Source organism: Genypterus blacodes, unplaced genomic scaffold (genome assembly GCF_046128005.1).
Source record: "Genypterus blacodes isolate CSIRO-AG114 ecotype Tasmania unplaced genomic scaffold, CSIRO-AGI_Gbla_v1 ptg000033l_1, whole genome shotgun sequence".
NCBI lineage: Eukaryota > Metazoa > Chordata > Actinopteri > Ophidiiformes > Ophidiidae > Genypterus > Genypterus blacodes.
In genome coordinates, this window is record NW_027466846.1 from 2,494,039 (window position 1) to 2,520,678 (window position 26,640).

Sequence of the window (26,640 nt, forward strand, 5' to 3'; positions counted from 1 at the left end):
CTATCTATCTATCTATCTATCTATCTATCTATCTATCTATCTATCTATCTCTATCTCTCTATCTCTCTATCTCTCTCTCTCGCAACACTAAATTCATGGATCCATTTTCCACTTTATTACTTTGTGTCACAACAAATGAATAAAATAAGGCAACATACAATAAACACCAACTATCGAGTAAACGCAGAGATCTGGTTACTGCGGGAGGTGAAAACTTTATAGGCAGGAGAATTGTATTGAAATCTCATTAATGGAAAGTACAAAGACATTTATCAGAGTGTTGAGCCATTAGGCCTCAGAGAGATACTCAACAGCAAAGTTATTACTGATCCTGAGCCATGCTGCATGTTTAAAAGCAAAAAAAGCTTTAATCTAACAGACACATCATTGATTCATGTCTGAAATGGGCTAGAGAGTTTGACATGAATGTAAGTGGGTGGGTGGGTTTCGGTGGAGGCCAGTCAAATGACTTTCAAACACTTCTCAAACATCATGAATAAACAACAGTCATTATTTTGTAGCAGGCCATTCAAACAGAATATTCCTTCAATTAAAGGGACAATTTTATTTAATGACGCAGGGTGAGAAAAGCTCATTCTCCAGTGGTAGTATCGATGCATGCATATTAACATTTTTCAGTCCAGTGTCCTCAAATTTCCCTGCTTGAAACTTGTCCGGTGCCGAATGAGCATTTTTAAGCCACTCACACTCACATGAAATGCGTAAAAAAAAGATTTTTTTTTTAAATAAATAAATAAATAAATTTGATCATAAAAATAATCTTAATTAATAATCACAAGTTCATTAGGGCTAACATGTTGACAAATAACTGCCTGCTTATACATCCAGCAGACACTGGGCAACATGAGCATCTCAATGGAATTGTATCTCTTTCATCTACAATATTGTCTTCTCTTCACTTCTGAGAGAAATATTTTGTAAAATGCTGAAATTTACAGGCAGTACTGGTGAAAGCTGAGACGCAAGAAAGATTATTCTCAGCTTTAAGAAAAAAAACACGATTTAATCAGATTCTAATCCAACTTTTAATGTGTTTGTTAACGTACTGACTATCACCCGGCTAATACCACCTCATGTAACAAATGATGAATTCTCCACTTCTTTGTGATTTGCAACTTTAATTAATCTATTTCAGTTGCAGGCATGAAGCTCCAGCATATTAAAAATGTGTTCAATATTCCAAGTCGGAGTATCATGATGACAGAGACAGACCCGTGTGTTTCTGGTTCTAATATACATGTAAGATTTTACCTGAATGCTGCTTTAAAACACACACTGTTCTCTCAATCTACTATGAATGACATGAAACTAAACATCAAAGTAAGCGATCCTTTGGCACTTAATGTAGTTGAGTCATTTACAATGTTAATACTATTGATCGTAATTCTTAAGGGGGAGGGATTGTGTACATAATTAAATTCTGGTTAGCTAGGTTCTCCTCCATTGCATTTCAGTGAAGGAATAGTTGAGTTATGTTCTGTTATGTTGCTGCTTCAGTCCTGAAAGGGGAGACTGATTTTATTAAGCCTTGATTTAAAGAGTATAAACTGGGTGAAACTCAGCATTTGATCCTAGTATCTCATCTATTTTATATTCATATCCATAGAAGTACACAGTTTTATGCTGCGAGGGCTAGTAGAACAGAAAACAAACAAACAACAGTGGTGTGTACAGTTTGATTTATTTTGTGAGCTCTTATTTATGGGATTATTAGATTGTCACTATTTTGATTGACAATAAACCGTGTTTGCCATGATTCACAGTTGTGTGTGTGTTTGAGTGTGTGTGTACATATACAGTATCTGGTGTACAGAAACACCCCAGCGAAGGGGGCAAAAAACTTCGACATCTGACAAAGATCTGAGACACGACTGTGTGTATCTGTGTGTTCAAACTGTCACAGAAAGAAATGTTGTGTGTTCATGCACATACAAGCCACAGATAGTAAGAGTAAGTGAGGATAGTAGCATTATCTGGTACTAAGGCAGCATTTACACTGGCAGGTGAAGTGAAAAGATTAATATATCATTTGATATAGGGCGTTCATGCGTGGCACATGTGGTGTAGTTTATCCCAAATACTAAAGATTTGAAGTGCCTCAGTTTTACTTTATCTGACCAGACATGGACAATATCATTTGAATTTGGATGATGATACATAATTGCAACACGTCGTCTCTTTCTTCTCTTTATGGGAATGTACAACGTAATCCAAACTGACCACACAAATAAGCCGAACACTGTAGAAATTCACTAAAACGTTAGATAGGGTACATATGATCGCTGTAGAATGTAATCATACCCTAACATAACGGCACAAACTTTGTTTAGCACTAACCAAACAAAATATTTTCCTTTTTTAAGTGACGTATTTTGACATTGACAATTCATCATACATTAGTCACAAAACATTGTAAAGTTTTTTCTTCTAAATTGGCCAATTAGGTGCCACTTTAAATGTTATTGGGAATGTTAGGCTTTAGGAATTGCTGAGACTTTCGAGACTCAGACAGGAGATCAAGAGCACTCGAGAATCAGGATTCGTAACTCACATGGTTAGATTCACAAGCCAAGAGAGGAACTGCAAAAAGTTTTCAACTTCCTTAGCAGCAACATTTGTGTTGAGTGACAGAATTTAGAGAGAATTAGGCAGAAAATACTACCAGCTAGCATTAAATGGGGTGTAGAGAATATCTGGTTAAGAACTTGAAAGTAAAACATCACAACCTATGACCTGAGTACAAAGACATAAGAATGACTTGCAAAATCACCTCTATGCTATTTATGGATTTAGTATTGCAATATGAGGGAAGAAGTGTCTGTGTGTTATAGTTGAAATGCCTTTTGACATAACTGACCTCTTATTCATATCTCTTACTGTCACTTGCCAGAACAAAGAAGGACTTCCTGGACATGTGCATTAAATTCCCCTTTCACACCTTTAGAGACGAGACAACTCTGCTCTCACTTAGAGACCAAATCCTACTTTATATAGGTATAGGTATGTTTTTGGATGAATGTGGTGCATTGTAAATCTTCCAAAATTGCTTTCCTCCTTCTCTGTGCCACATATTGTCTGGATTCAGATGTCATTTTGGACCACCAGTGTAAAGCTGCAGTAGTTTTTCCAGATGAACAGAAGCGGAAGCGCATTAACAGTCATATTATTGAAAGGCCACAAACTGCTGCTTCTTCTTGACAGATGCATCAGTTTTTACAAAGAGAGACAGAATCCTGAAGGAACACTCACAGATTACAACACATAGTCACTGGAGACTTACACCAAAGTAGAAGTTGGAAAAAACAATGCAGCACTATGTTATAGAAAAACTCGACCCATTTCTTAGCTGCATGTCTCTATCTACCTTTATAGAAATGTATGTTAACCCTTTGGGTTACTAGTGCTTGGAGTCAGTCTGCATAAGTTTTGTTACAGTGAGCTTATTCTGTCATACACTTTATTTTGTACTTTAAGTTCAGACTCTACCAGGGCTTTGGATATCATCTGTCTGCACACACAAAGTTCAGTTTAGGTGTATTAAGCTTTCATGTCAATTTTGATTAAATCAAATCTGGCTTATAAAGCCAGAGTCATTTTCGCAGCCAAGGTCTCCTTAACATGCTTTCCACCAGAAGGTGAGACCGGGCTCAATGTGAGACAGACATGAAGACCCTCCTATGAAAGGAGTGAGTGAAGGCTGCGTTGCTGGTACCAACCAAGAAAAGCAGAAAATGAGAAAGAAAATGAACCATTATATCCCGTGGAAGTCTCCACACTCAATGTGTCTTGCTGGTCTTTTGTGGTAACGCTATTTTATGCAGTTGTACAAGCAATCTCCAGGTACTTCCACGGGCTGTGGGACGAGGCTCTGTTTTGTTTTAGCATCATGCCATGCATCCCGAATCACCATGAGACACACCCAAAAAGTACAGCAGTTCTGTTTGGTTAGTGAATGAGAAACGAGCTTGTGAAATGCTACACATCAGCGCTTTGGACAGCCATTGATAGCTTGTCTGTACATGCAGGGATCCCAAAGGATGAACTGTTAAAAACATGCAGTTTTATGTGAGTCACTGTGGATGGTATGGCTTGTTCTGAATGTTACACCTAATTGAAAAAGAGATACAAATACATTATCCAAAAAAGTGCACGTTCACAAGAAAAATATACACACATGAAAAATACATTCAATCGAGAAACAGGTTCATTTTTACCCCAAAGACGGAAAACATCTTAACAAGAGCAAAAACTTGAATATTTACCTCACGATGTGTTTTTTGTATTTTTTTTTCTCCTTTTCTCAAACTTTGGAGAATCGTGGAGATTCAATGAGCCTCCGGAATTTTTTTTTTTTTTTTTTTTACAGTTCAGTGAGTCTTTTTCAATCCAGTCTCCCCTCAAAGTTGGTTTCCATGGCAACACGATTGGTGATGATGTAGCCTGAGACTTCAGTGGCAGGACCCCCGTCTCCTGAATCCAGTGGCCACTGGTTTGAGTGCATGTAACTGAAAGAAAGGAATTCACACAAATTGCTGGGTGATCCATCATTTTACAGTTATAGGACATATATTTTAGTACATATAAGACTGAAGTTGTCCTTTAGTATTGTTTCCAACACTGCAACTTACTCATTACTCTGTACAGCCGTGTGAGCCCCCGCTAAACTCTGAGCTGGAGGTGAAGATTGAAGCTGGGGAGCCTGGAGATGTCTGTCCAGGATCCGGGCTTCAGCTGGAGCATGGGCGGCCACGGCAGGGTGCTCAGTGGCGGCCTCGTCTGGACCGGGGTGGGTTTGGCTGTACGGGTGATGGTCGGTGTAGCTGTCAGAGCTAGGTGAGGATGCATACGTTTGGCTGCTGCTGGTGGATGTGTGTGCATCCAGCATCTCCAGCAGCAGGTCGTAAACCAGCACAACGTTCTTCCTCTTCATGGTGGACAGATGGTCCATGCCTTTGTTACTGCAGAGAAAAACACCAAAATCAGGCCAACGTCTTACAGTTTGTTTGTGGTTATTGAGGGCAGAGATGACTATGATAGCTTTAAAATGCAAATAAGTCCTCTCATTTTGGGTAAAAATGCACAAATGTTGAAAACACATAAGCTTATCCATGCATATGTTAAGGCCTCATAGTGGTTCATCTGACCATCTTTAAGATAAGACCAGCCTTAAGACTTACTGTAAGGTACATGTGAATCTGTGTATGTGATCACACTAGCCCACCACATAAGACAAGACAAACAAACTTTCCTAATGTGTGTTTGCTGTCCGTCAGCATGTTTGCTGATTTAATCAACTGGTGCCGTTTCAAGGGTTCCTGTCTTCGTCTCTTTCTCTTACCTGACATGGCGGATGTGGGAGAGCAGCATGGTGAGGTGGCCGAGGCGCAGAGTCTGCTGCTGTGTCGACAGGCCCAGTTTGGAAATGGCCCAGACCAGAGCGTCAATCACCAGGTCCAGCAGACGCAGGAGCTTGTTCCTGCTCTCCATCTCCTCCTCTGTCTGTGGGCAGCTCGTGCACAGATCTGGAAAGAGCACGAGAACATTTACACATATTCCACTGGAGTAACGAAACTCATTTTCCACTCTTGTCCTCCATCCGTCTATCTTAACAAATCGTGTGATTCACACGATTTGTTAAGATAACCTCCCTGCTTGCTTGATGTTTCAGTCTCATTTTTTCATTCATGCACAATCTATACTCTGTTCTCGCCCCTGTTTCATGGCATACAGTCAAAAGAGAGAAGAACAGCAGCTGTGTGTGTGTGTGTGTGTGTGTATGTGTGTGTGTGTGTTTGGGTGTGTGTGTGTTTGGGTGTGTGTGTGTATTTGGGATGAACATTTTTAAACTTTGTGTGGACACACTGAGAGGTCAGTCACCTCGATGAAACCTGGTTGGTGTTGGTGATGGGGTGGGTGGGTGGGTGGGTGGGGGGTGATGGGTGAGGACGCTGTGACCTCTTGGGACACATGAGAGGTTCACAAACAAAAGCCACATTGCAATAAAGTCAAATCTTCAGAGCACATCTGAGCAAGAGACATTTTATTGAAACAAGTGGAAGGTTTTTTCTGGTTTGGATAATGTACAGATGTCTCAAAACAACACAGCTTTTTGATTGTGACTGTTACATTAACATTTTCAATTTTCGGCACATTTTCATGCTGATGCAAGAGGTCAATCGTTGATCATTTTGGTTGTTTGATTGGTTTCTTGTTTGTAATTTCAGAGGGGGGCACTCATTTCAGGTTGTCAGCCTCAACTGTGTTATCAAAACTGTAATACAGGAGAGTACCTTAGCTGAGAAGTTCTGGGTCTTTGTTTACACTGCAGAGGACAACTGATAGTAGTTTTGAAGGTGTCCTGGTGTTGACCACAGACCGTGTTTCAGCCCTCACATTGCCCTCTGGTGGATAAAGTATTCCATCCAGATTAAATGAAAGTTAGCAGCTGAGTATGTGAGTAGCCACAGGGTTAGGGTAAGGGTTAGGGTTAGGGTTAGGGATATGTCTGTGGAGGGTGTTGACCAAACCCACAGCTAACCCAGCGGTGACTACATGATGGACAGACATGGTACACCCTGGATAGATCAGCACACTATAGATACTCACACATATGTGCAAGTTAAGAGTTTCCAACACACGTAGACTGAGTCGGTTGGAGTCGAACGCTTTTCACGCTGGATTTGAACACAATTTAAACAGTTAACTTTGTCAGTATATCACCTATGAGTCTCATTAGAGTTACTGGATAGTTCATGAAAGCCACACAATCCCAGTTTAGACACACCGTGATGACAGTGATAGACAGCTATAATTAACAATATACTGCACATGTAACCACCCACATACACATGACCCATGATGTCATGTGTAAATGGTCGATTGGAATTAAGTAGGAAAAGACAAACAACACGTTATTATAAGGCTCTTTGTAACTCTCAATTCTGATCTGGTTAATAGCTGCAATGAGCAGTCAATTACCTTATAATATGTCTCACACACTATGTATCACTCCACCAACAGCTGCTCTAAAGCTGCATCCAAGAGCTCATAGTAATGTGGTATCTAGCACTAAATTGCATTGTGAATCAAGGCAAGAATGGCCAAAACACAGAAACATAACCATGGAGATGCAGAACATTTGCATTTGGTCTTTTAAGTACAGAAAAACACTATTTCTCCACTGCAATTACTAAAATTGTTTTCCCCAATTTCCAATTTTCTGTATTGATGTCAGACACTGGACCTGCAGCTACACACAGCCAGGCTGTAGTGACTGCAGCTGTGTCATGTCTCGCCATGTTATAGTTTAACTTTAGTTAATCTTCAGTGTTTACTGTCTGGTCTTTGTCTCAGGTTATGTTAAGTACTGTCACTCATGTCTCGTGATCGTCTGCCCCGCCCTTGATTGTTGTCACCTGTGTCTCGTTACCTCATTCATAAGTAGTCCATGTCTCCCCTTGTCCTGGGCCTGTTTGTCTTGCTACATCATGTATATTCTTGTAAAGTCATGTTAAGGTGGGTGGCAGTAGCTCAATCGGTCAGGGCTTCTGCTTGGGAACCGGAGGGTCGCTGGTTCGAGTCCCTGCCGAGGTGCCCTTGAGCAAGGCACCGAACCCCCAACTGCTTCCCCCTCTGTAATGGGTGGTAAGTCGCTTCGGATTAAAGCGTCTGCTAAATGATCTTTTATTTTAAGTTAAGTGTCAAGTCCAAGTATCATGTCAAGTCTAGTTTTTGGCCTCATGCATATTTTTGTAAAGCCTTGTTTATTTGAACCCCTTCGAGAGTCGTGCATTTGGATCCTGCGCCTTTTGTGCCGAGGTTCCCTGACAAGCTGACCGATAAGCTTTTGGTCCTAAATGTTTTGGTTCACCGTGTAAGACTGACTTAGACTCACTGCAGAGCTCTGACGAGGGACTATTTTTCCTCCGCAGAAGCTTCTAACTTTGTAACCAAATTCATTAAAAATCAATATACTGTGTGAGATGAAATGTTTGCGTCTTTTGTTAAGTAGCCTTTGAATCCGAAGGAAAATGTAATGATTAATGTGTACTTAAGGGCTGACAGGAGTCTCCTGTATCACCCTGACAACACACTATCTCTTACTTAGTTCATTCATACTTTATTTGGGGGAAAGGATCATCACATCTCTGGCAACATATTAATATTGTTTTTTCATCCTGCCTCTGTATTTATTGTTTTACTTCATTTCCTTCTTCAGCAGAAGCGGAAAAGATGGGAATGATAAAAAAGCACCACTCAGCAATGTGGTCGTTCATTTTGTTACTTGAGTATGTGTAAGACCAATGTAAGACAATGTGCATAGTGACCACTGGAGAGGAATGCTGCTAGCTTGCCGCGTACCAACTCAAGCGTCAAAATAAGATCCAAAGTAAAGTGAAGCTGTGGTTTCTCTGCGTGTGTGAAACTCACTGGAGTTGAGGAGAATCATGGCTTTCAGGCAGACGTACTCCTCCCTCTGTAGCTTTAACTCACGGAACCGCGACGTTGCCGCCAGAAGCATGTCGAAAATCTCCATGATGCCCTCCACACACTGGCCCTCCTCCCTGCGGAGAGGAAACAACACATCATGCCTGTCAATACATTAGGATTACTCATATCTTGTCTGCTGCTTTCAGGGAAATACTTATTTCTGCCCTCTATAGCACAGACTGTCTCTTAAATTCAACTCAAAGCAATATAGTTTTGTGATTAAGAAAGGTTGCTACCAAACACCATTCAATACGGCATGTAGTAACACACATTTGATGTACGAGCAGGAAGGCGTGTCACACTGTGCAACACGGGTATAACAAAGTTTGACGTTTGTGCGATGAATCAATCAGAAAAAAAACTTCACAGACAGAAACGCATGTCGTCCTTCTGCATCAGTATATAGACGTGAATTTTTAAAGCACTAAAATCAAGAGATTGTGGTTTTTAATCAACCTCGACCTCATCATAGTTAAATCGGCCTTCGATGGACATTTTTCACAGCAGTTTTCAACTACAAATCATAGAAATGGTTCAGCAGTAGTTGAAATAAAAATAAAAAAACCTTTGAATATCGTGGATTTTGCCGTGAGTCAATAAAGAAGTCATTTGCTAAACTGTAATGGACACAGACATTGCAAAATTAGACATGAAACACAGTATATAGTGTTTCATTTCCAGAGTGGGGTTGACAGATGTTTACAGAAACAGTTTTGTGTGGACTAAAAGAGGAGACAGACGTTTTCCATTACAGAAAAGGAAGTTACAGTTCTACTAGCCAGAAAGCAACAGCGACAATATATCAAGAGCCGCAAGAGGATCTGTATGACAAAACCGTGGCATTATCTTACTGCCTCGATGAAAACCCTCAGGAAAAACAGAAGAGGACATTTAGTAATCTGAGAAGATGGACAAATATTGGGACAAGAACCTTTAGTTACTTTACAGCTCTTACTATTGAAGTTAAGTGTCAAGGTAACATTGGCATGATTGATTATTAGCTGCGTTGACCACTCTGTAATGCATGTGTGTGGGTAAGAGGGGGGGTTTCTTCTTCTTCTTCTGAAAGGTTACTGTACTAATCGTGGCCTCCAGTTCATGAGGGGCATGGACAGATTGGAGGACATAATGACCACAATGGTTATTAATGTATCATGCTTACTACTAGATTATGGAAAGGACACACCTGGTCATAATTGCACATTCCAGGATGAGAAAAGCAATCCTTATTCACAAACATCACGCAGTTGAACTTTGTTGACTTAAACAGAATTGCCAGAAGAATGGGGACAATTAGAAGATGGCACTGATCTCTGATGATCTGAAGCGGTTGGATTTGCGTCCAGGATGTTTTTCTCTGCCGCCCCAAGGAGAAAGGGCTACCACAGGCCAACAAGGGCCACTAAACAGAGAAGGATAAGCCTGTGTTATGAAAACACACCAAGGTTAACCTAAGCCTATAGTGATAGTTTCCCTGGTAGTGGAAAAGAACTCAACCCAACAGCCCCATGTCCTTCATAAAAACTAAAACTCCAGCTCTCCGTCTCTCTTAGTATCTCACCCTCTCCTCTTGTCGCTCAACACACAATCACACACGCATTCAAGTAGAAAACGACATAGAGCAAAACAGCAAATTATAACACTAAGAGAAATCACTGATCTCAGGTAAGATAAGAGCATTAAACTGATTGACTGACTTCACTTTTTTTCTTAGGGATCTGTGCAATATGATCCAAGCTCCTCCACATGAATGAAACTTTTGTGATTTAGTAAAATGTCTCTATTTTGTGTATCTAAACAGTAACTTCCTGGTGCCTTCTCACATCAGTTCTTAGCTGGTGAAAAGAAAAGGAAATCGATTGAAGGTGATACCATCATCATAGCGTATAGCAGTTATATTTGGAAATCGAAAAGATGTGTCCGTCTTTTAGTTGTGGAAAGACATGGGAAATTTGGGGGGAAAAAAAGGAAATGCCCAGAAAGGAAATGTCTCAGGGTAGACGGGGTTAATTAATTAGAAATTGTTATTCTTCTTCAACACTTGATCAAAGTCCTTTATAGATTGTTTCATGCTCAACAGTGTGCAACTTTTCATTGTGGCAGAATAAAGGCATTTCTCCTTATTGCATGTGCTGTATGTTTGCCATTTAAAAACAATGAGCTGAGTTGAGTACACTGTGTAATCACACACAAACACACACACACACACACACTTAATCGCAAAATAATTGGGGAGTTGATTCAGACCTTGAATGTGTAAAGATATCAGTTTGTGTGCTACAGATATATCACTCATTGTATTTGGCAGCTGCTTGGCAAATATCTTTATCTCTCTCTGTTCTCTTCTTGCTGACCTTCAACTTTGGCCAGATGATGGTTTGCTGTCTCTGACTCTGCAATTCACGTTCTGTATTCAAGGTAAACATAGAGTCATTAAGCTATCACTCTACCAGCACTTTGGATTTCCTGCTGAACCAGAATAAACGGATTCCCAGAATTTGCTGGCAGAGCCATTATTGGAAATCATAATCCTCTGAAGACAGTGAACAGTTGCCTGGTGATCAGAGGAGTGTGGAAGAAGATTTTTTCTCTAGACCCTATCATCATGTTTGTGATACATAGTAAATAAGCGGTACTGTCTGAAAGTTGACATATGATCCCAGATAACCATATTCTTGTTTTCATTTAGGGTCTAATCTATTCTAAAGACTTTGCAATGCTTTAATTTTCAAAAGACATCTTGCACATTGAATGAAAACAAGCAATTCTTAAGTACTGTCTCTTTAAGCACCCTTTTCACTGAACGCAATGATTCAGATGTAGTATTGAATTTAATTGGTGCAAAATAAAAATGTCTTGTTTTTATTCGTACAACTCTTTATTAATACATCATAGAAACACAGCTAAGCTGTGTAGACACCTTCAACATGAGATTCTACGTGTTGAATCATGAAAAACATCATTATAATTGAAAATACTGGTAAAAAACCCACACATTTTTTCAATAAATTAACATAAAATTGTTGTACTTTCACATCAATTTCAACAGGAGTCATGTTTCACCCTAGAAACAATGCATTTGTGCAAATTTGAGTAATATAGGCCAACGGCTAGCATTGTTAAATCTTGTTTTACTACAGTATGGTAATTTTCTGAGAGTTTGTGGTGAATACTCTTCAAGAGGGCTGAAATGTGTTTTATAATTCATATTTTCACCCCAACAATGCTCAAAATCTTCAATTGTACCTTCCTTCCTGGGCTGGCCATCTGAGCTGGCTGACGTCCTATCAGGCGAACAAGGTCCGATTGGAGCAAGCAATATATGCAATATGAAAGCTAAGAAGCTCTCTGTTATTGGTTGAAACTGACGATCAAGTAATCAAATATCCACCCGGAGTGATTGGTCAGTTTTTCCCCATCCACCATCGCTCTGATGTTGTGATTTGGGTTATAGCTTGAGATAACATCTTCAGCTTCAAAATGACAGTGAGATTGCAAAATGATAACATATTTTGGCAGCGTTATGGCTGAGAATGTTGTAACTAAAAGTCAAAGTTTAAACCGCCTCCTCTGTTGGTTAGCTTTGTCGGGTCGCCTGGCTGGATTCTCAAGCTTTGTTGGACGCTAAATGCTGCTTGGCCCGCACAGCTAGGTTGCTTATGAAGCTGCTGCACTGAAATATTATGTTCAAACACTTCTATGATCCATAAAATCGCTTTTGTTTGAAGCTTGGCGTGTGTGATGTGATAATACTTGTGCATAGAGGGCTCACACATTTTAATTCAGAACTATAGAACCACGACATGTACAAAGATGTGCTTTGGATCACGTATTGTTGCCGATGTCCTGATTATACCCAGCGGCGTTTGTGGCGGTGTTGCTGAAGGAATAGTTTGATTGATTAGATTAATTATGAGCGTGGCTGTGTCTGGATGCCTACGCCTGCATCTCTGTGGTGCAAACGCAAAAAGAAAAAGTCTGATACTTTCCCATGTAGGGCACAGTGACATTTGCTCAGTCGATCACTGATGCACTGCTGATTACAGGCAGTTGCTTTCAATTTTGCCTCCTCACCTGTTGAGCTTGAAGTCTGGAGAGAAGATGAGTTTTCCAGGGTGATCCACAGACCTCCACATGAGGCCCAGCATCAGGATCTCCAGCCAGCAGCACTTCAGCAGGTGGATCTGGTCTGCTAAGCTCAGCTCGACAAAGCCTATAGTGAAAAGCACACAGACAAAGAGGCATATGTCAACTTACTGTCATCACCAAACTAAGCGAAGGGAGACTTCAAAGGATGAATTGAGATCAAACTAAATGAAAAAATACAGCAGAACATTCATAAGAAGAGTCACTGAATTCTTCAGTCTGAAAAGCTCATTTTCCACAGGCCTGACGTGACATCATGCACTTCAAACCCAGATGGCCAACGGGCTACTTTTACATTTTTCTTGTCTCAATAAAGACGAGCTGCAATGTTTGAAATTAAGTTTCTAACTTTGAACTGGACATACACTGGCAAACAGAGACCCAATCTAATAAGGTTATCTGTATTGCCTTACTGTATCGGTTTTATGATAGCTATTTTCCAAAATATGGTTTGTTACCAGCGATAGAAACAAAAATAAGGTCTGGAAACAGTCAAACCTACCTGGGATCTTTTTGGCCCAGCTGATCATGAGGACAAGCTCCTTGTCTGCTAGGTTGGTGAGGGACATCATCATGCTGGTCTCAGTGAAAGGCTTCTTCAGATCCTCCATGAGGTATATCTCTGGAGGTTCTGCCTCAATGATGCGGGAGATGAATTCCTCTGGGCTCATGGATGGGTGGTGACCTTGGTTTGTCTGTGGGAGAGGAGTCAGTGGAGTAAGAGGCGCCTCAAGGTGGAGGGGCCGCTGGTTGCGTGAACCCGGTCCAACCCTGACCAAACTCCTCCCGGTATTATCACGAGACTGGAGTCCTCCGCGGCGGTGCCTGGATCCACGGTAGCTGCAGCGTTCACGCCTAACACCTATATTTATGAACACAGTAAGGGAAATATATGACATTATATACATTATCATGTACATTTTTAGACATTTCAGCTTGTCACTTAACTAGAGAAGCTTAGGTTTGTTGTCTGAAATAGGAACAAAAATGAATGAGAGATGAGTGAGTGCCTACCACACTTCATCATGCCCACTTCATAGCATTTGCGTAGACGGCAGGCCTGGCAGCTTTTGCGGCGGTTTTTGTCGATAGTGCATTGGTTGGTAGCTGGGCAGATGTAGTCATTGTGTCCTAACAGAAAAAGAAGAAGACACATTGTAGATGTATGTTTGGTGGATGAGGGAGAGAAGGGAATCCTTAAGTTTAACGTGGAAAGAAAAACACATAGATACACAGAATAATTGATTTATTCGTCAACAGACCTTGGATACTTCTCTTAAAAAAGGCCTTGCAGCCTTCACAAGACCACACGCCGTAGTGGTAGCCGGAGGCATAGTCGTGGCAGACGGCGCAGAAGTGCATATCGGCCTTTACTACAGCAGCTGAACAGGAGGAGTTCACTCCGTTCACTCCTTCCTCCGATCTCTTCCCCAGCAGCTTGTTACAGCTGATGATGGGGCTGCAAGAAGGAAGCAGGACACTGTGAAAGGGCCAACATGACATTCTGAATTCTAGCCCTTCAGTCACATGTCAGGTTCCTATGGGTGCTTTTGTAGATGGAAATATCTCCACAATAGCCAAGGGTCAAATAAAACCTTCATGCATTTGTCATAAAAGTGTTTTAATTTCTCTGAGTAACATGGATGTTTGGCATGCACCTCTCAAGAGTCATAGAATTGTGTTTCTGTGCAGCCCCACAGTCTCCAGATGGCACTATTGACAACTGCAGTCGTTTCTATTCCAGTTTAGACAAAATAGGCAAATTATGACAGTCACGGAAATTTCAAACGCAAAGACTGTTTCAAATGAGGTTTGCAAATTAGGCTTGCATTTCACATCCCATAATATCGGTTCAACATTAAGCTAGCTTTCCACAAATCTGTTCTTTGTTTGAGCGCTTTCTATTCGGGACATAGCACTTGCCAGTATGAAGTGGCAAACTCTGTTGGACAAAGAATTGATTGATTGGTGATTTTCAGCTCCTCCCCAAGCATACTGAGGTTTTTTATCTTGTGTGGCAATTTTTAGTTTACGATTCCATACTAGTACTCACTCATCAAAAAATCATTTTCTTATTATACAGTGTAAATAAAGTTGTGGAAATCTGGCAAATGGAAAAGCCATTGAAAACCTTTTGTTTCGAATTTTGCAACAAAAAAAAAAAAATGTTCACAGTACATATTGTGATTCGGACAGTAGCTGGGTTTTCGTTGCTAGTTTTTGTTCAAAATGTGTTTCCAACACACGTTTGAAATTCAAAACTACAAATTGTGCAAATCAAAAGTCAATAGAAATCCAGCTATTGACTGGCTGCATTCATTATCATCATTATGGTTATGCTAATAAGCTAGATGTCAGGATTTGTCAGCCTACCTGCTGGGGGTGATGCTGTGAGACTTGGGCTCCAGCCAGGGTGCATGTGGGCTGGGCTCATTGTATACCAGAGGCTGTGGGCAGCGCAGAGTCAGTGAGGGCATGCTAGGGTGACCGTGCGATGGCCAGAAGGCAGAGGGGCTGAGAGGGGGGCACAGCGACGAGGGGCTGTCGGTGATGGGTGGCCTGGCGTAGCTCAGCACAGATGGGCTGTAGAAGGTTAAAGGTCCATGGCCGTGGTTGTACTCATGACTACTGTCCGTGTATGGAGAGGGAATGCAGACTGTGTGACCGTCGATGCCCACAGAAGGACTGTACACAGCTGACAGGAGTCCGGGGGAGCTCTGCCTGTCTGTTGCTTTGCTGGAGTCAACCTCCTGGAGCTGAAGCAGGGGTAATGGGTCAGTGTCAAGCCCAGGGGAAGAGGCCATCTCCAGGCAACACTACTCTATGATGATTATAGGTTTGAGGAATATAGTGATGCAGTCGGTCCTGCTACTGCATCTCTTACAGTGGACAAGTCCTGTGACACATGAAGGAAACAAAACTGTTAACAATCTGATATTGTAGGCAAAACCATTCTGCAGATGTGTTTACAATAGACAGGTAAGAGCAACATGAAGAGGAAGAGTTGTGTTTGCATTAACAGCAAACATAAGCAACAAGCACAGGTAGGTTTCTTACAATACATGAGGAAAATATACACAGAAAAGCTTTTTTGATTTGCTTAGGAAATGAATTGCACTTTCTATTTTATTGGTAACATACTGCTAGGCTTCATTGAATTCACATATCATATTCAGACTTCTTATATTCTTATAACATTGGAGCCATTATGCGATATTATTGTGTTGTTTCATACTTCATAGTTTGTTGAAAATTAATAATATTTGCCTCCCAGGAAACATTCCTTATGTGATGATCAAGCTGAAATGCTTCATGTATAATGAGACACTATGAGTTTAAGGAAGTGACACCAACTTAAAAATATTCAAGCTGTAATGATTTAAAGGAGGGGAGCCATTACTGACAAAATAACTTTTAAGGAGGAGAATAAAACAACGTTGTTGCTCAAGGCCAACAGACGCTACGTGACAAGCAGGACGTTCTTTAATGTTTTGCTTGAATTTTGTCTAGACTTTATTAGGCTCTCTTTCAGGATTGTACTGTTGTGACTCACATTGATTCATCGAGAGTTAACAGGAATCCTCCTGTTGCCAGTAGTGTTTCCATTATTCAAGGACAAACAAGAAACTTCACGAAAACTCAAGATAATGGGATGCTTTCATTGTAGAGTAAAGCACAGGCAGAGGACAGAAGGAGTTCCTGCTGCTGCACATGTAAACCACCTCAACAATGAAACAGACAGCGTGATTGTGACTTTGATATACGTTTTTGAAGGCTGTACAAACCTCTAAACCTGTGCAGAGAATGTTAATTTAACTTTATTTCTTAAATCAGGCAATACACCCTATCAAGGAATATTAGGCCTGGGTTCAAGATTCTTCAAACTACATGTCGAACACGGGATTAACCTGATACATAATGATTTTGAATTATGCGTTTCATATTGTTACCATTTTACTCCAAAAGCAAACACTCACAAATCAATGGACAATTACTAATAGAAGAGTGATATAAAGAAGTAGCTGAAGTCATGAAACTTTTTCCAGTGCATAATGGAGGTTCATTGACATGGTCACATTACATATTTTGAATTTCAGTTTCAGTCTGGTTGTCTCTAACATCACATTACACACTAATACACTCCCTGTGTTACACCAAAACTCCAGGATGTTAGGTCAGATTCAATTGCCAATATTGTAAAAATTTATGATTTGAAATCGGTGTGACCCTGACAGGTTTCAAAACTGTTTGGAGGAAGTGAAATCAATTCTGAACAAACTTCAAAGAATAGGATAATCTGACAACAGAAATCTTAAGACACATTAAGAAATCAGCAAGTCACAGACCTAAGGTGTTGTATAATAATAGAGATTGTAAAACCCATTCTTTACACTTCTAAGCCCACTAAAACATGTCAATTTAAATTTCGCTTTGCTGTAGCGCCACCTGCAGGCCAACTACCATGAAATTTGACAGGATTGCCGCAAGTGTCATCTAAATCTGTTTGCGATTACATGCAACAAGAGTAATGTCCATTAAAATTAAAATGTGCCAGACCTGCAAGAGTTTGGCAACTAAGTAAAGATGCCAAATTCTTGAAGTTAAGAATTGAAAACTATCCAACAATCAGATGAAATCTTGTTTTTGTCCAATCCAATCTTACTATTATGGTTTTTCATCTTTTTTTTTCTTTTCTTTTCAGTTACTATATGAATTGACTGGTTGTTGAATTTGGTAACCTACTTTTTTCTAACACAGGTCTTCAAATTCATCACTCTCTCTCTGGGGTTTTGGTGGAGTTTCCCTTTCCTCTGATCTTTCATGGCACTGGTTTTTTGGTGGATAGACCAGCAGCTTCATGGGGGAAAAAGTCAGGCTGTGCTACTACAAGGCAGTGGCTCCAGCATCAGGACCTTGTTTTTGGAAATGTCACTTCATTTCCCATTATTAGCATTAATAGCACACAAGAAAACAGGGAGTCCTAAACTGGTAATATGTTCCTCCAGACTTAAAGTTTCATTGTGTTCACGCACTTCCTGTCACATACTGCATTGATTGCAATCATCCAGGGAAAATGATGAAACAGCTCTGTGTCAAAAGGACAACTCTGCATTTACTGAACATTATGTGCATGTAAGCTTTGTTTGATCTTAAATGCGCTGTATGACAGTCATTCTCTCTCCCTGTTTGTTTCTCTGTGACTAGATTCCTTTTCACAAAATCCCGAACCTGACCTGTGCCAGGGGAGCTATCAGCTGCTTCATTGGTGCCTGGATCAACATCAAAACAGGCACAAGCTGAAAAAGGGGCACAGGCTACTGGGATGCCTGGGAACTTTGGGGTGATTCCTTTTTTGTTAGTTTTGGCAGTAGTTGATATTCCACTACACGCTGGCGGGATAAATTCTAAAGGAGAGGATTTACATTTTAATAATGGACAAACATGAGGCATCTACGTGGTACAGAGGCCTCTCAGATTTCACAAACCAACAAATACATTTCCAGACACAAATCCAGACGGCACAGTGTACAAAAATACTTTGACAATGAAGTTTTAGAGTCTCGTCATTTCGCCCGATTGAGTCCAGTTCATTTTGGCAGGGCGCTTAATCAAAACCAGTTTGCACAAAAACGAATGCTGTTGTGCTTGGAATGGTTAGAATGGGGTACAAACAATCTTGTATTAGGACTACAAAAAAAACCACTTATCCCTGAAGTGAAGAGATATTTTCCTCTACACTGTGTTCTACGCAGGTTTCTGAGGATGCACAAGAATGCTACAAGTGCTCTTGAAACATGTCTAGAAAGTTCTCAGTCAGCCAGGTTGAACTGAATATTTCAAGGCTGTTTAGACTAGAAGATGTTTTCTCTTCTAAGTGACTTGTCGATTTCTAAAACAATGGTGGACAAGAGACTGGCATCTAACATAGCCTAGGCAAGCAAGTGTAAGAACAACTGCACTACTTTAAAAACTGAGCCGACCACTCAAATTCTACAAAAGTGAATGGAACACAAGCTGACACAGAGACGTTACTCCTCTGTGCAAAACTCAGCTGCCTGCATACACCTGAAGGACAAGGAACTCTTTGACTTAACTTAAGTGAAGTTAGGACAGTTAAAACAGATAATGAGCCGGATGAGATGAGGAACCCGGAAAACCATTCCTAAACAGAGAGGGCTGTGAAACCATCCCCTCAATCATGGTCTTTCACGTGAAAGGTTATTAAAACAATGACCAGATTTATCAGATCTTCCTCCACTCTGTTTCTGTCAGCCTCTCTCTCTTTTTATAATCACCACTAATTGTACACCTGCTTCTCTCTACAGGCATTACATTACATTACGGTCATTTGGCAGACGCTTTTATCCAAAGCGACTTACATTAGATTACCACCCTTCGCAGAGGGGGGAGCAATTGAGGGTTCGGTGCCTTGCTCAGGGGCACCTCGGCAGGAACTTTTATGAAGGTACTTGCTGTACAAGGCTGGGTTTTATGTTTAATATTATGTATAAGCTGACAGCTAACAGAAAGATATTGCTAACGGTGGCTAACTTGGATAAATATTTGGCTTGGCAGAGTCAATCTCTGTACACATTATTTTTTCCTTTAATGATTAAGTACTATTGACACCTGTTGTGTCATCTTCAATGCTGCTGTGCTGCCGCTGTGAAATAGTGTAACAACATGCCAGCAAGAAACTATGTGCAGAATGAAGACATTATCTCAGACTATCGCAAAGCTTTGCAATGTAATATTTGCATGCTCAAACACTGACAATACTCATTGTGCAGACCTGCCCATTATGGACTTTGGATTTAATTAATTGATAACAAGGAACGTGGTTCTGACTGCTTATTTAATCCTCTGGATAGATTAATTTATGGTTGGGATTTACTACAAGCATTGAACCACATGCTCTCCATAGTCTTCAGCTCATCTGAAGACATGTTAGGTTAGCATCATATTGTTATCACAGCATCTGTTTGATTTGCGATGGATCATCAAAGCTGGACCTTAACTGTGGTAAATGTTGTTTTACGACACATTTGTGTTGTTTTTACGACACATCTGATTGTTTTAGTGTTTATCATAATACGCAACCCTTCCTGGTTTAGAACCAATTTATAGATTTCCCTGTAGTTGGTTTGGGATTAGCATGAATTCTGATCGCTACAAATAAACCTGTACAGAGTTAGTGTATGTGTTCAGTACTGACAAAACAAACCGTACCGATTGTGAAACAAATAACCAAGTCCAAACTAAAATCTACAGCAACTATATCTTTTCAACAAAGCTCTTTACACTTTGAATTGGTGGATAGACGCTTTATAAGGAGTTGCAGTGAGTTTGGAGAAAAATTCATTGACATAAACTGTATCATAAAAACCCTTACATATTCAGAGTGCACCGGTAACAAGAAATGATTTACTAACTCAAGTTACTTTGCAAGGTGTGTTGTTTAGTGTGCAACTCTGGATCAAGCTGTTGTTAATATCAGATTCAGTTTATGTGTTAATGTATCTGTGAAATGTCAAAGTTAATATGTTGAACATGACCACAAAAAAGTTCTGTAACCCAAAGCAGCATGACAGGATTCTAATTTGATACTCTGTTTGAGTTGTGGAAAAAGTAACCTTTTCACAGAACATTTGAAGATACACAATAATAATTGTAAAACTTAACTTTGTAATTCTGGTTGACATTTTATAATTTCCAGATTCCACAGTTTCCGCAGTTCGTCGCATATCACATGAGTTTGTACGGTTCAATACAGACCTTGACTTTGGCTGGAGTTAAAGCACATACTGAAAATGCCCAAGACCTTAAGTGACATTTAAAAGAGGAGACAACGGACTTACATTCCTTTGTGGCTGGGCGGAGAGGCCTTTCCTCACCGACTCTGTGGCAAGCTGTTTAATCAAAATGTTTGTGCCCAAGTTTGAGCTTTGGACAGACTAGTACTTATGGCAGGCGTCCATGGTAAACCATCAGCCTGGCAACAAAGGGTCAAAGGACAGTGTCTCCATGCAACACTTTCTACTATTCCGCTGCTTTAGTCATATGAGCGTCATTTATCACAAGTTAGTTCTTCCTGTTCCTGCACACCTCCACTATATATCAAAGGGAAATAAACTTCCCTGCACTACATCATTGATTTCACAGCTTTACTTCGCAGTTACAGTGCAGATTTTACATTCCACAATATTACATAACCTCCAAAATCATAAAAGTTTGTCTATCTTTCTATCAATTTTTCTTTCACCTTCATTTCACCATAACGTATATATGGCTTTTATAACATATCAGACTCAGAGGTAAAGGGTTTCATGAAAACAAAACTCCACTAATCGTACTTCTCCGTTGGATTCTTGACATTTAGTGTATATCACTTGTGTACTTTTATGTGAATAAAATTCAGTCAGGACAACTCCCACAGAGGAGTCCTGACTGACCCCAATTTGTGTTTCTTCTACTTTTGGGATGTAAAAGCAGAAACGCAGCCAGGTACAGACAAACTCAGTAACCACACACACTCTGTTTCAAATGTCCCGTTCTGCTGATATCGCATCTTTGGAATAAACAAAACTAAATCAAGGTTCACTAAACTATCTACTATCTCCCATTTGTCTTTCATGTTGTACAACAGCAACACACAGCATGACAGGTCAAAGATCACTATGCTACTTCAACACCTGGGAAAACAGTTCACCAAAAGCAATTTGAATATCCAGGCTTCAATAATGTAAACTGAATTCATCAGAAGGAATAAATCTGCCACCGCACTGAATAATACCTATCCATATTATTCATTTATTGATACTATACATGATTGGGTCAGCATTCCTGTGGAAACACAGAACTGATATGGCATGACGTCTTTACCCGTATTTTACAGATTTCCATGTTGTCAATTTTATTTAGAAACAATTCTGAAAGCTTGGTTTTCTCCAATATGCAAAAACATGAAAAGAAAATCGGCATATTAATGATGTGCTGAATATTGAACATTCTTAACACTGGCCCATCTGGTGTCAAACCAAATGGATTTGTCAAATAAGCATAAGAAAATGTTCAAATGCGATAGAATGTGTGTGTACACTGGACGAAACAGCGCACAGGAGTGGGGTGTGTGAGACGTGTGAGAGATGCAGGGAGGAGAAGAGATGCAGGGAGGAGAAGCTGAGGCTTAAGGAACGGGCACAGTGCTTATTTCTCTTAATGACATGTTAAATCCATTGCTATGTTTTTTAGAATGAACCCCATGGAAACATTCACATAAGGCAATAGCAAGTGACCTGATCTAATGGTACTAGGGCTACTATTCTGAAGATATCAACATCACATTCTAACACTTTGGCAGTGTACAACACAAACTCATCAGTCATTCAAAAATATACACGAGGCTACAGAAACATTGAATGCAGGAAATTTGAGAATCAATTCAAATTTCAATTCGGAACATCCTGCAGAGACCAGCCACAAGCTCTGCTTTCATTGACTTCATTCACCATGGGAGAGCAGAGCAGACATTTGTGAAAAACAGGTCACACTCCATTCACAACATGAGTCTGAAATACTTTAAAATCCCCTTTCAAAATAAACCTCATAGGAAAAGGACTCACAACACATACATCTCATATCTCCTGTTTGATACCACTGAATATCAATAACCTGCTCTAAATGGCAACCAAAAAAACTGTATAAAATAATGGGTTGTTCTCCAATCATCTCTTTTAATGTCTAAATCATTACATAAAACATCGAAGCAACTGTGACACACCATGTTATCTCTCTTTGTGTCGGACCTAAAATGTAGCTCAGCTCCGTTTTTGAACAGAGGATGAGGTCAACGTGTATTTCCACAAACACAAATATCTTTATAGAGCTGCTACTCTCTTTACCAGTTTAAAAAGATATAAAAAAAGTGCCCATTCCCTCATTCAACAGAGCATATGACGGTCCGGAAATATGCTGGGTCATAAACATGAAGAACACGAGTGTGACCGGAGAAAGACAAACTTGTTGGACACAGAAAGTGGTGTGCAGCTCAGTATATAAAACAGGTTTATTCCATGTGCGCATAAAGGAGAGAAGAGCCGCTCCCCTCCTCAGAACACAGCTCCCAGGCAGCAGCACATAACAAAACACAAAGACCCCCCAGCAAAACCATTAGCCAGCCTCTATTAGTCCAATCTCCCACCCTCACAAAACCAACAAGGACTTTTTTGGAATGAAGGAGTTGTGTGGAAGTAAAGTGGAAGGCAGAGTAGGACTCAGAGATTTTTGGCTGAGAGGAAACCTTTGCAGGAGACAGGATGATTATGGTGGAGGAAGTTTTGGCTAAATTGACCTGTCAGTGTTGAATTGTCAGTCCACTGATCCGCTGACAGGTCTGTGCCATTTACTGTGTACTACAAAAAAAATATGTATCGCACAGAATCCCTCTGCACAACTCTCAAAAGGTCTTATTTTATTCATAAAAAAAAAAATTAAACAACTCCAGAAACCAGCATCCACTATTTCTCAATTTGCGAGGGTTAGATCCTTCAGAGGGCGTCGCCCGCACAGATTTATACTTCAGTGGTTCTCAGAGCTCTGCCACCTCCACTAGAAATGGCTCTGTAACATCCCAGAGCCCACAATCTCTGTCCAAAATCACCAAACTATGAATACAAGGGTGAGACACAATCAGACACACAGGTTAAACAATCATGTTAGACAGCGGTGGGACCGTTCACAACATTGAGAAAGACTTCAGCACTTTCTTATCACGCTGTTGCTATTTACAAAGATTTGAGTATTTCCTTTTCTGTTGTTCCAAGAACACAGAAGGGGAAATCACTCCAGCGATCAAACAAACATGTTTAATAAGAACACTCCCTGATACAACACACAATGACTGCATTACAACTGAGGCAGAACCCCCTCCCAATGCCTCTCAGCTGCCAGGACAGCAGTAGTGGCTGAAGGGTTCATTGATCATTTCTGAGCCTCGCATAGAAAGCTGGAACTTTTATTTCCAAACATAATCACTATCAAACCCTACACACTTCTGCCAGTGATATTGGAAGAATTTATCAGCTGATAAGCAACCAAATGGGTTCCAGCTAAAGTTTTCCTGCTTGAGAAGAAGTGGAAGAACTGGTCAATCCCTACATTTCCCCATTTCCCCAAACTTCATCAAAGGTTTAAAACAGCTCAGAGATTATAGCCACTGGACACTTTCTAATCCGTCAGACTGGAAAAGTGTTATAATTATAAAATACAATAGAATAGAATAAGCAATAATAGAAGAAAGTCTGCAGCAAAAACTGTGTGAGCTGTTTCAATATCACTTTCACGCATGTTAGGAACAAGAGAACCCAGAGATATTAGAGATGTAAAAAAAAAAGGTGTGGCTCATAATCAGCATATTGACCCTTGAGCAGTGAGTTGTATAGTATTGGTGGATAGATCAATATTTCAGAGCAGAGACACACAGAGTAGGTAAAGGACGGAAAAGTCTCCGGCATATTTTTGACATTTTTGGAGGACTGTGGATCGTAGTCACAAATTTTCCAATCTAGTCGTACAGAAAAGGAAAAAAAAAAATCACAAGGTACTCACTGATAGCAAGTATTATATCCTTTAATTGTTGAGCAGCGTGACCTTGAAGTGTTTTTTAGGGCAGGTCAATAGAATGTGAGTGAAACCCCGGAGAACGGAAGAGGACTTACTCAAAGTCAACCCTGTCCGAGTTCTTATTTCGAGCAACAGCAGGACATCCCTCTATCCTCCCCTCCACACACACACACACACACACACACACATACTTTCAACTCCCCCACAGCAACATTTATTCCCGAGTGGAAAAGGAATCTGATATTTACAGCAACAGCGAGATTATTATTACACTGTGAACAGTCTCAAGGCTACGGAGAGGAGGCTGCCAAACCTACATCCTTACTCATTTCCACTGTTCAGCCAAAAGAACACAAGCAGATAGGACATTTTTTGTTGATGTGATCAAATAATTATCAGCTATGTCAAAAGATTAAAGTGTAAACTAAATATCTACACCGTTTTCAAATGTAAGAGGAGAATCCCAACTCTGAGTCCTTCAATAGAGTGTGTGAGCTACAGATGCGTTAGTAGTACAGGGGTAAAATAGTTTAAGTCTTATTTGATTCAAATGAGCAAATTAATTTACCAGTGAAACAAGATTTCATGCCAAAACAACTTTTTTTCCAAGAATTTCCATTAAAAAAGGTACATTTGATTTTTAGATCATTTCTTGAAATACGTAGATCGTATTTTGAGAATTCTACAACTCGACAATGTACAAAAATGATTTGATTAAAAGGATTTTTTGTAGTGCATCAGCAGAGACAGACAGAGAGGACAGCTAATTGGGTGCACTTTGTGCGTGTGTGTGTGTGTCTGTGTGTGCGAGCGCGTGTGGGAGCACTCCTAAAATCTGATGTTTGATGTGATGCATTTTGTCAGATTACACGGTTATTGTTTAGAGTTTTCTAAAGTAAGCTCTTATCTCAAACATATTGTCAGGTTTATAATTCCATTTTATATCATTGTGGATATGAATGCAGCTTTATTGTTTGAATGGCATTTCCGTTGTGAATGAAGTAGTAACATTTTAGTAGAAAATACTGAATATGTTGACATTTTAAATATTTGGGAACAAATTTTGGGCCACTGAAAACTTCCTCACAAGCCTGTTTTAGTCAACATGTTCTTCTACAACATGCTCTCATCCGGATCACCGCTAAGGAATGAAAAATAAGTGAAGTGTTTCTATCTGTGCAGTTGGACTCATGTTGATTTTTGGACTCCACAGGTTGAGACTTTTCTGTTTTCTTTTGAACCCATATAAAGAAAGGCGGGGTCAACCTCACCCTTACACACATACTGTATATTGTCTCATATTAACCCTATATTAACTTAAGCAAATTGATTTACCCATTATACACAGATGTTGATTTATAGAGATTTGACTATTTGTAATATTTGAATATGGACTCATCTTGTGAATTTGCCCATCATAGTTGAACCTTGAAGTTTATCAGATTTGGGAACATCTTTATCACGAAGCTACCACTGCAACAGGGATTATCACATATAAACATGAATTGTTGCAGTTGTACTTTTTAGGGTTTTCTTCAAACAAATTAACGTCGTGTAAACGCGTATTTATTTATGAAAGAAAAGAAATCTAAATTCTACATAGCAATCTAACGAACTCTTCTACAAATACAATCAGTGCATCAATTTATGTTTTATTTAACCCTTTGCTTTCTTTGCAGCTACAACACAGCAGCTGTAACAATCTTTAACATAGTAAGCCTCTTCCTAAAGCGCATATAAAGGCGAATTGGAAGAGAAAAACGCAATAAAACCAGTCCCTCCTGTTAATTGTAATGAATAAAAGCAAACAGGACTCGTCATGAAAATAAGCTGCACCTGTTAGAGTTCAGATCTGTCTCTCTCACTTTGTCTCGATTGAAAACTTCTACCTTGAAATGACACGAGAAAAAACACACACTTGAAGTCACAAACCTTGTACTGTGTTGAAGAGTAAATCTGTGTTGGCAGATGTTGTTGCTGCTGCTGCTGCTGCTGCTCACCGGCGGCGGCGGACGGAAGCAGAGCGGTGACGCGTCAAAGTGAAAGTGTAAAAGCTCATCACAGGTACAGGCTAATATTCCCCTCGCTTATTGGAACTTCATTCCACGCGTGTCACTGATGTTTCTCGTCACTCGTCTCCGTCCACAAAGTGCCTGGTTTAACGTTTGACCGACTTGGAGACGTCACCGTCACTGGCCACGCCCACCTGGAGACCGACCGGCTGCCTTACGCACAGTTGCTCCAAAAAAAAAAAGAGCTCCAAAAAAAAGGCATCGCGTCTTTGTAATGAAATGTAAAAATGGATTGGTAAAAGATAGTTTTGTCATTTAATGATGGCCCAGTCTTCGTTTATACCAGAAA

The 26,640-nt window shown here is 40.1% G+C and overlaps 1 protein-coding gene across 2 annotated transcripts; it reads right to left on the reverse strand.

Moving 5' to 3' along the window:
* Nucleotides 1-1,683: 1,683 nt before the first annotated feature.
* esr2b (estrogen receptor 2b) lies at nt 1,684-26,426 on the reverse strand. 2 transcript variants are annotated; one of them, XM_076146622.1, is made up of 10 exons: nt 26,212-26,426; nt 15,031-15,553; nt 13,920-14,116; nt 13,672-13,788; nt 13,160-13,519; nt 12,586-12,724; nt 8,452-8,585; nt 5,360-5,543; nt 4,650-4,979; nt 1,684-4,526 (listed from the first exon to the last, which is right to left on the reverse strand). In XM_076146622.1, exons 2-10 carry the CDS (start codon nt 15,459-15,461, stop codon nt 4,403-4,405), a joined length of 2,016 nt encoding a protein of 671 aa, XP_076002737.1. In that variant the 5' UTR covers nt 15,462-15,553; nt 26,212-26,426; the 3' UTR covers nt 1,684-4,402. The 2 variants fall into 2 exon arrangements, with proteins under 2 accessions (XP_076002737.1, XP_076002735.1); XM_076146620.1 differs by lacking the exon at nt 26,212-26,426 and adding an exon at nt 20,517-20,626.
* Between the last annotated feature and the right edge of the window lie 214 nt (nt 26,427-26,640).

Excerpts from the sequence above, each read along its gene's own strand:
- esr2b (XM_076146622.1), bottom strand. The coding sequence starts at position 15,461 with ATGGCCTCTTCCCCTGGGCTTGACACTGACCCATTACCCCTGCTTCAG. Across the intron at positions 5,544-8,451 it reads CATGATTCTCCTCAACTCCA|ATCTGTGCACGAGCTGCCCA; the intron begins GTGAGTTTCACA and ends TGCTCTTTCCAG. Across the intron at positions 4,980-5,359 it reads TCCCACATCCGCCATGTCAG|TAACAAAGGCATGGACCATC; the intron begins GTAAGAGAAAGA and ends TTTTCTCTGCAG.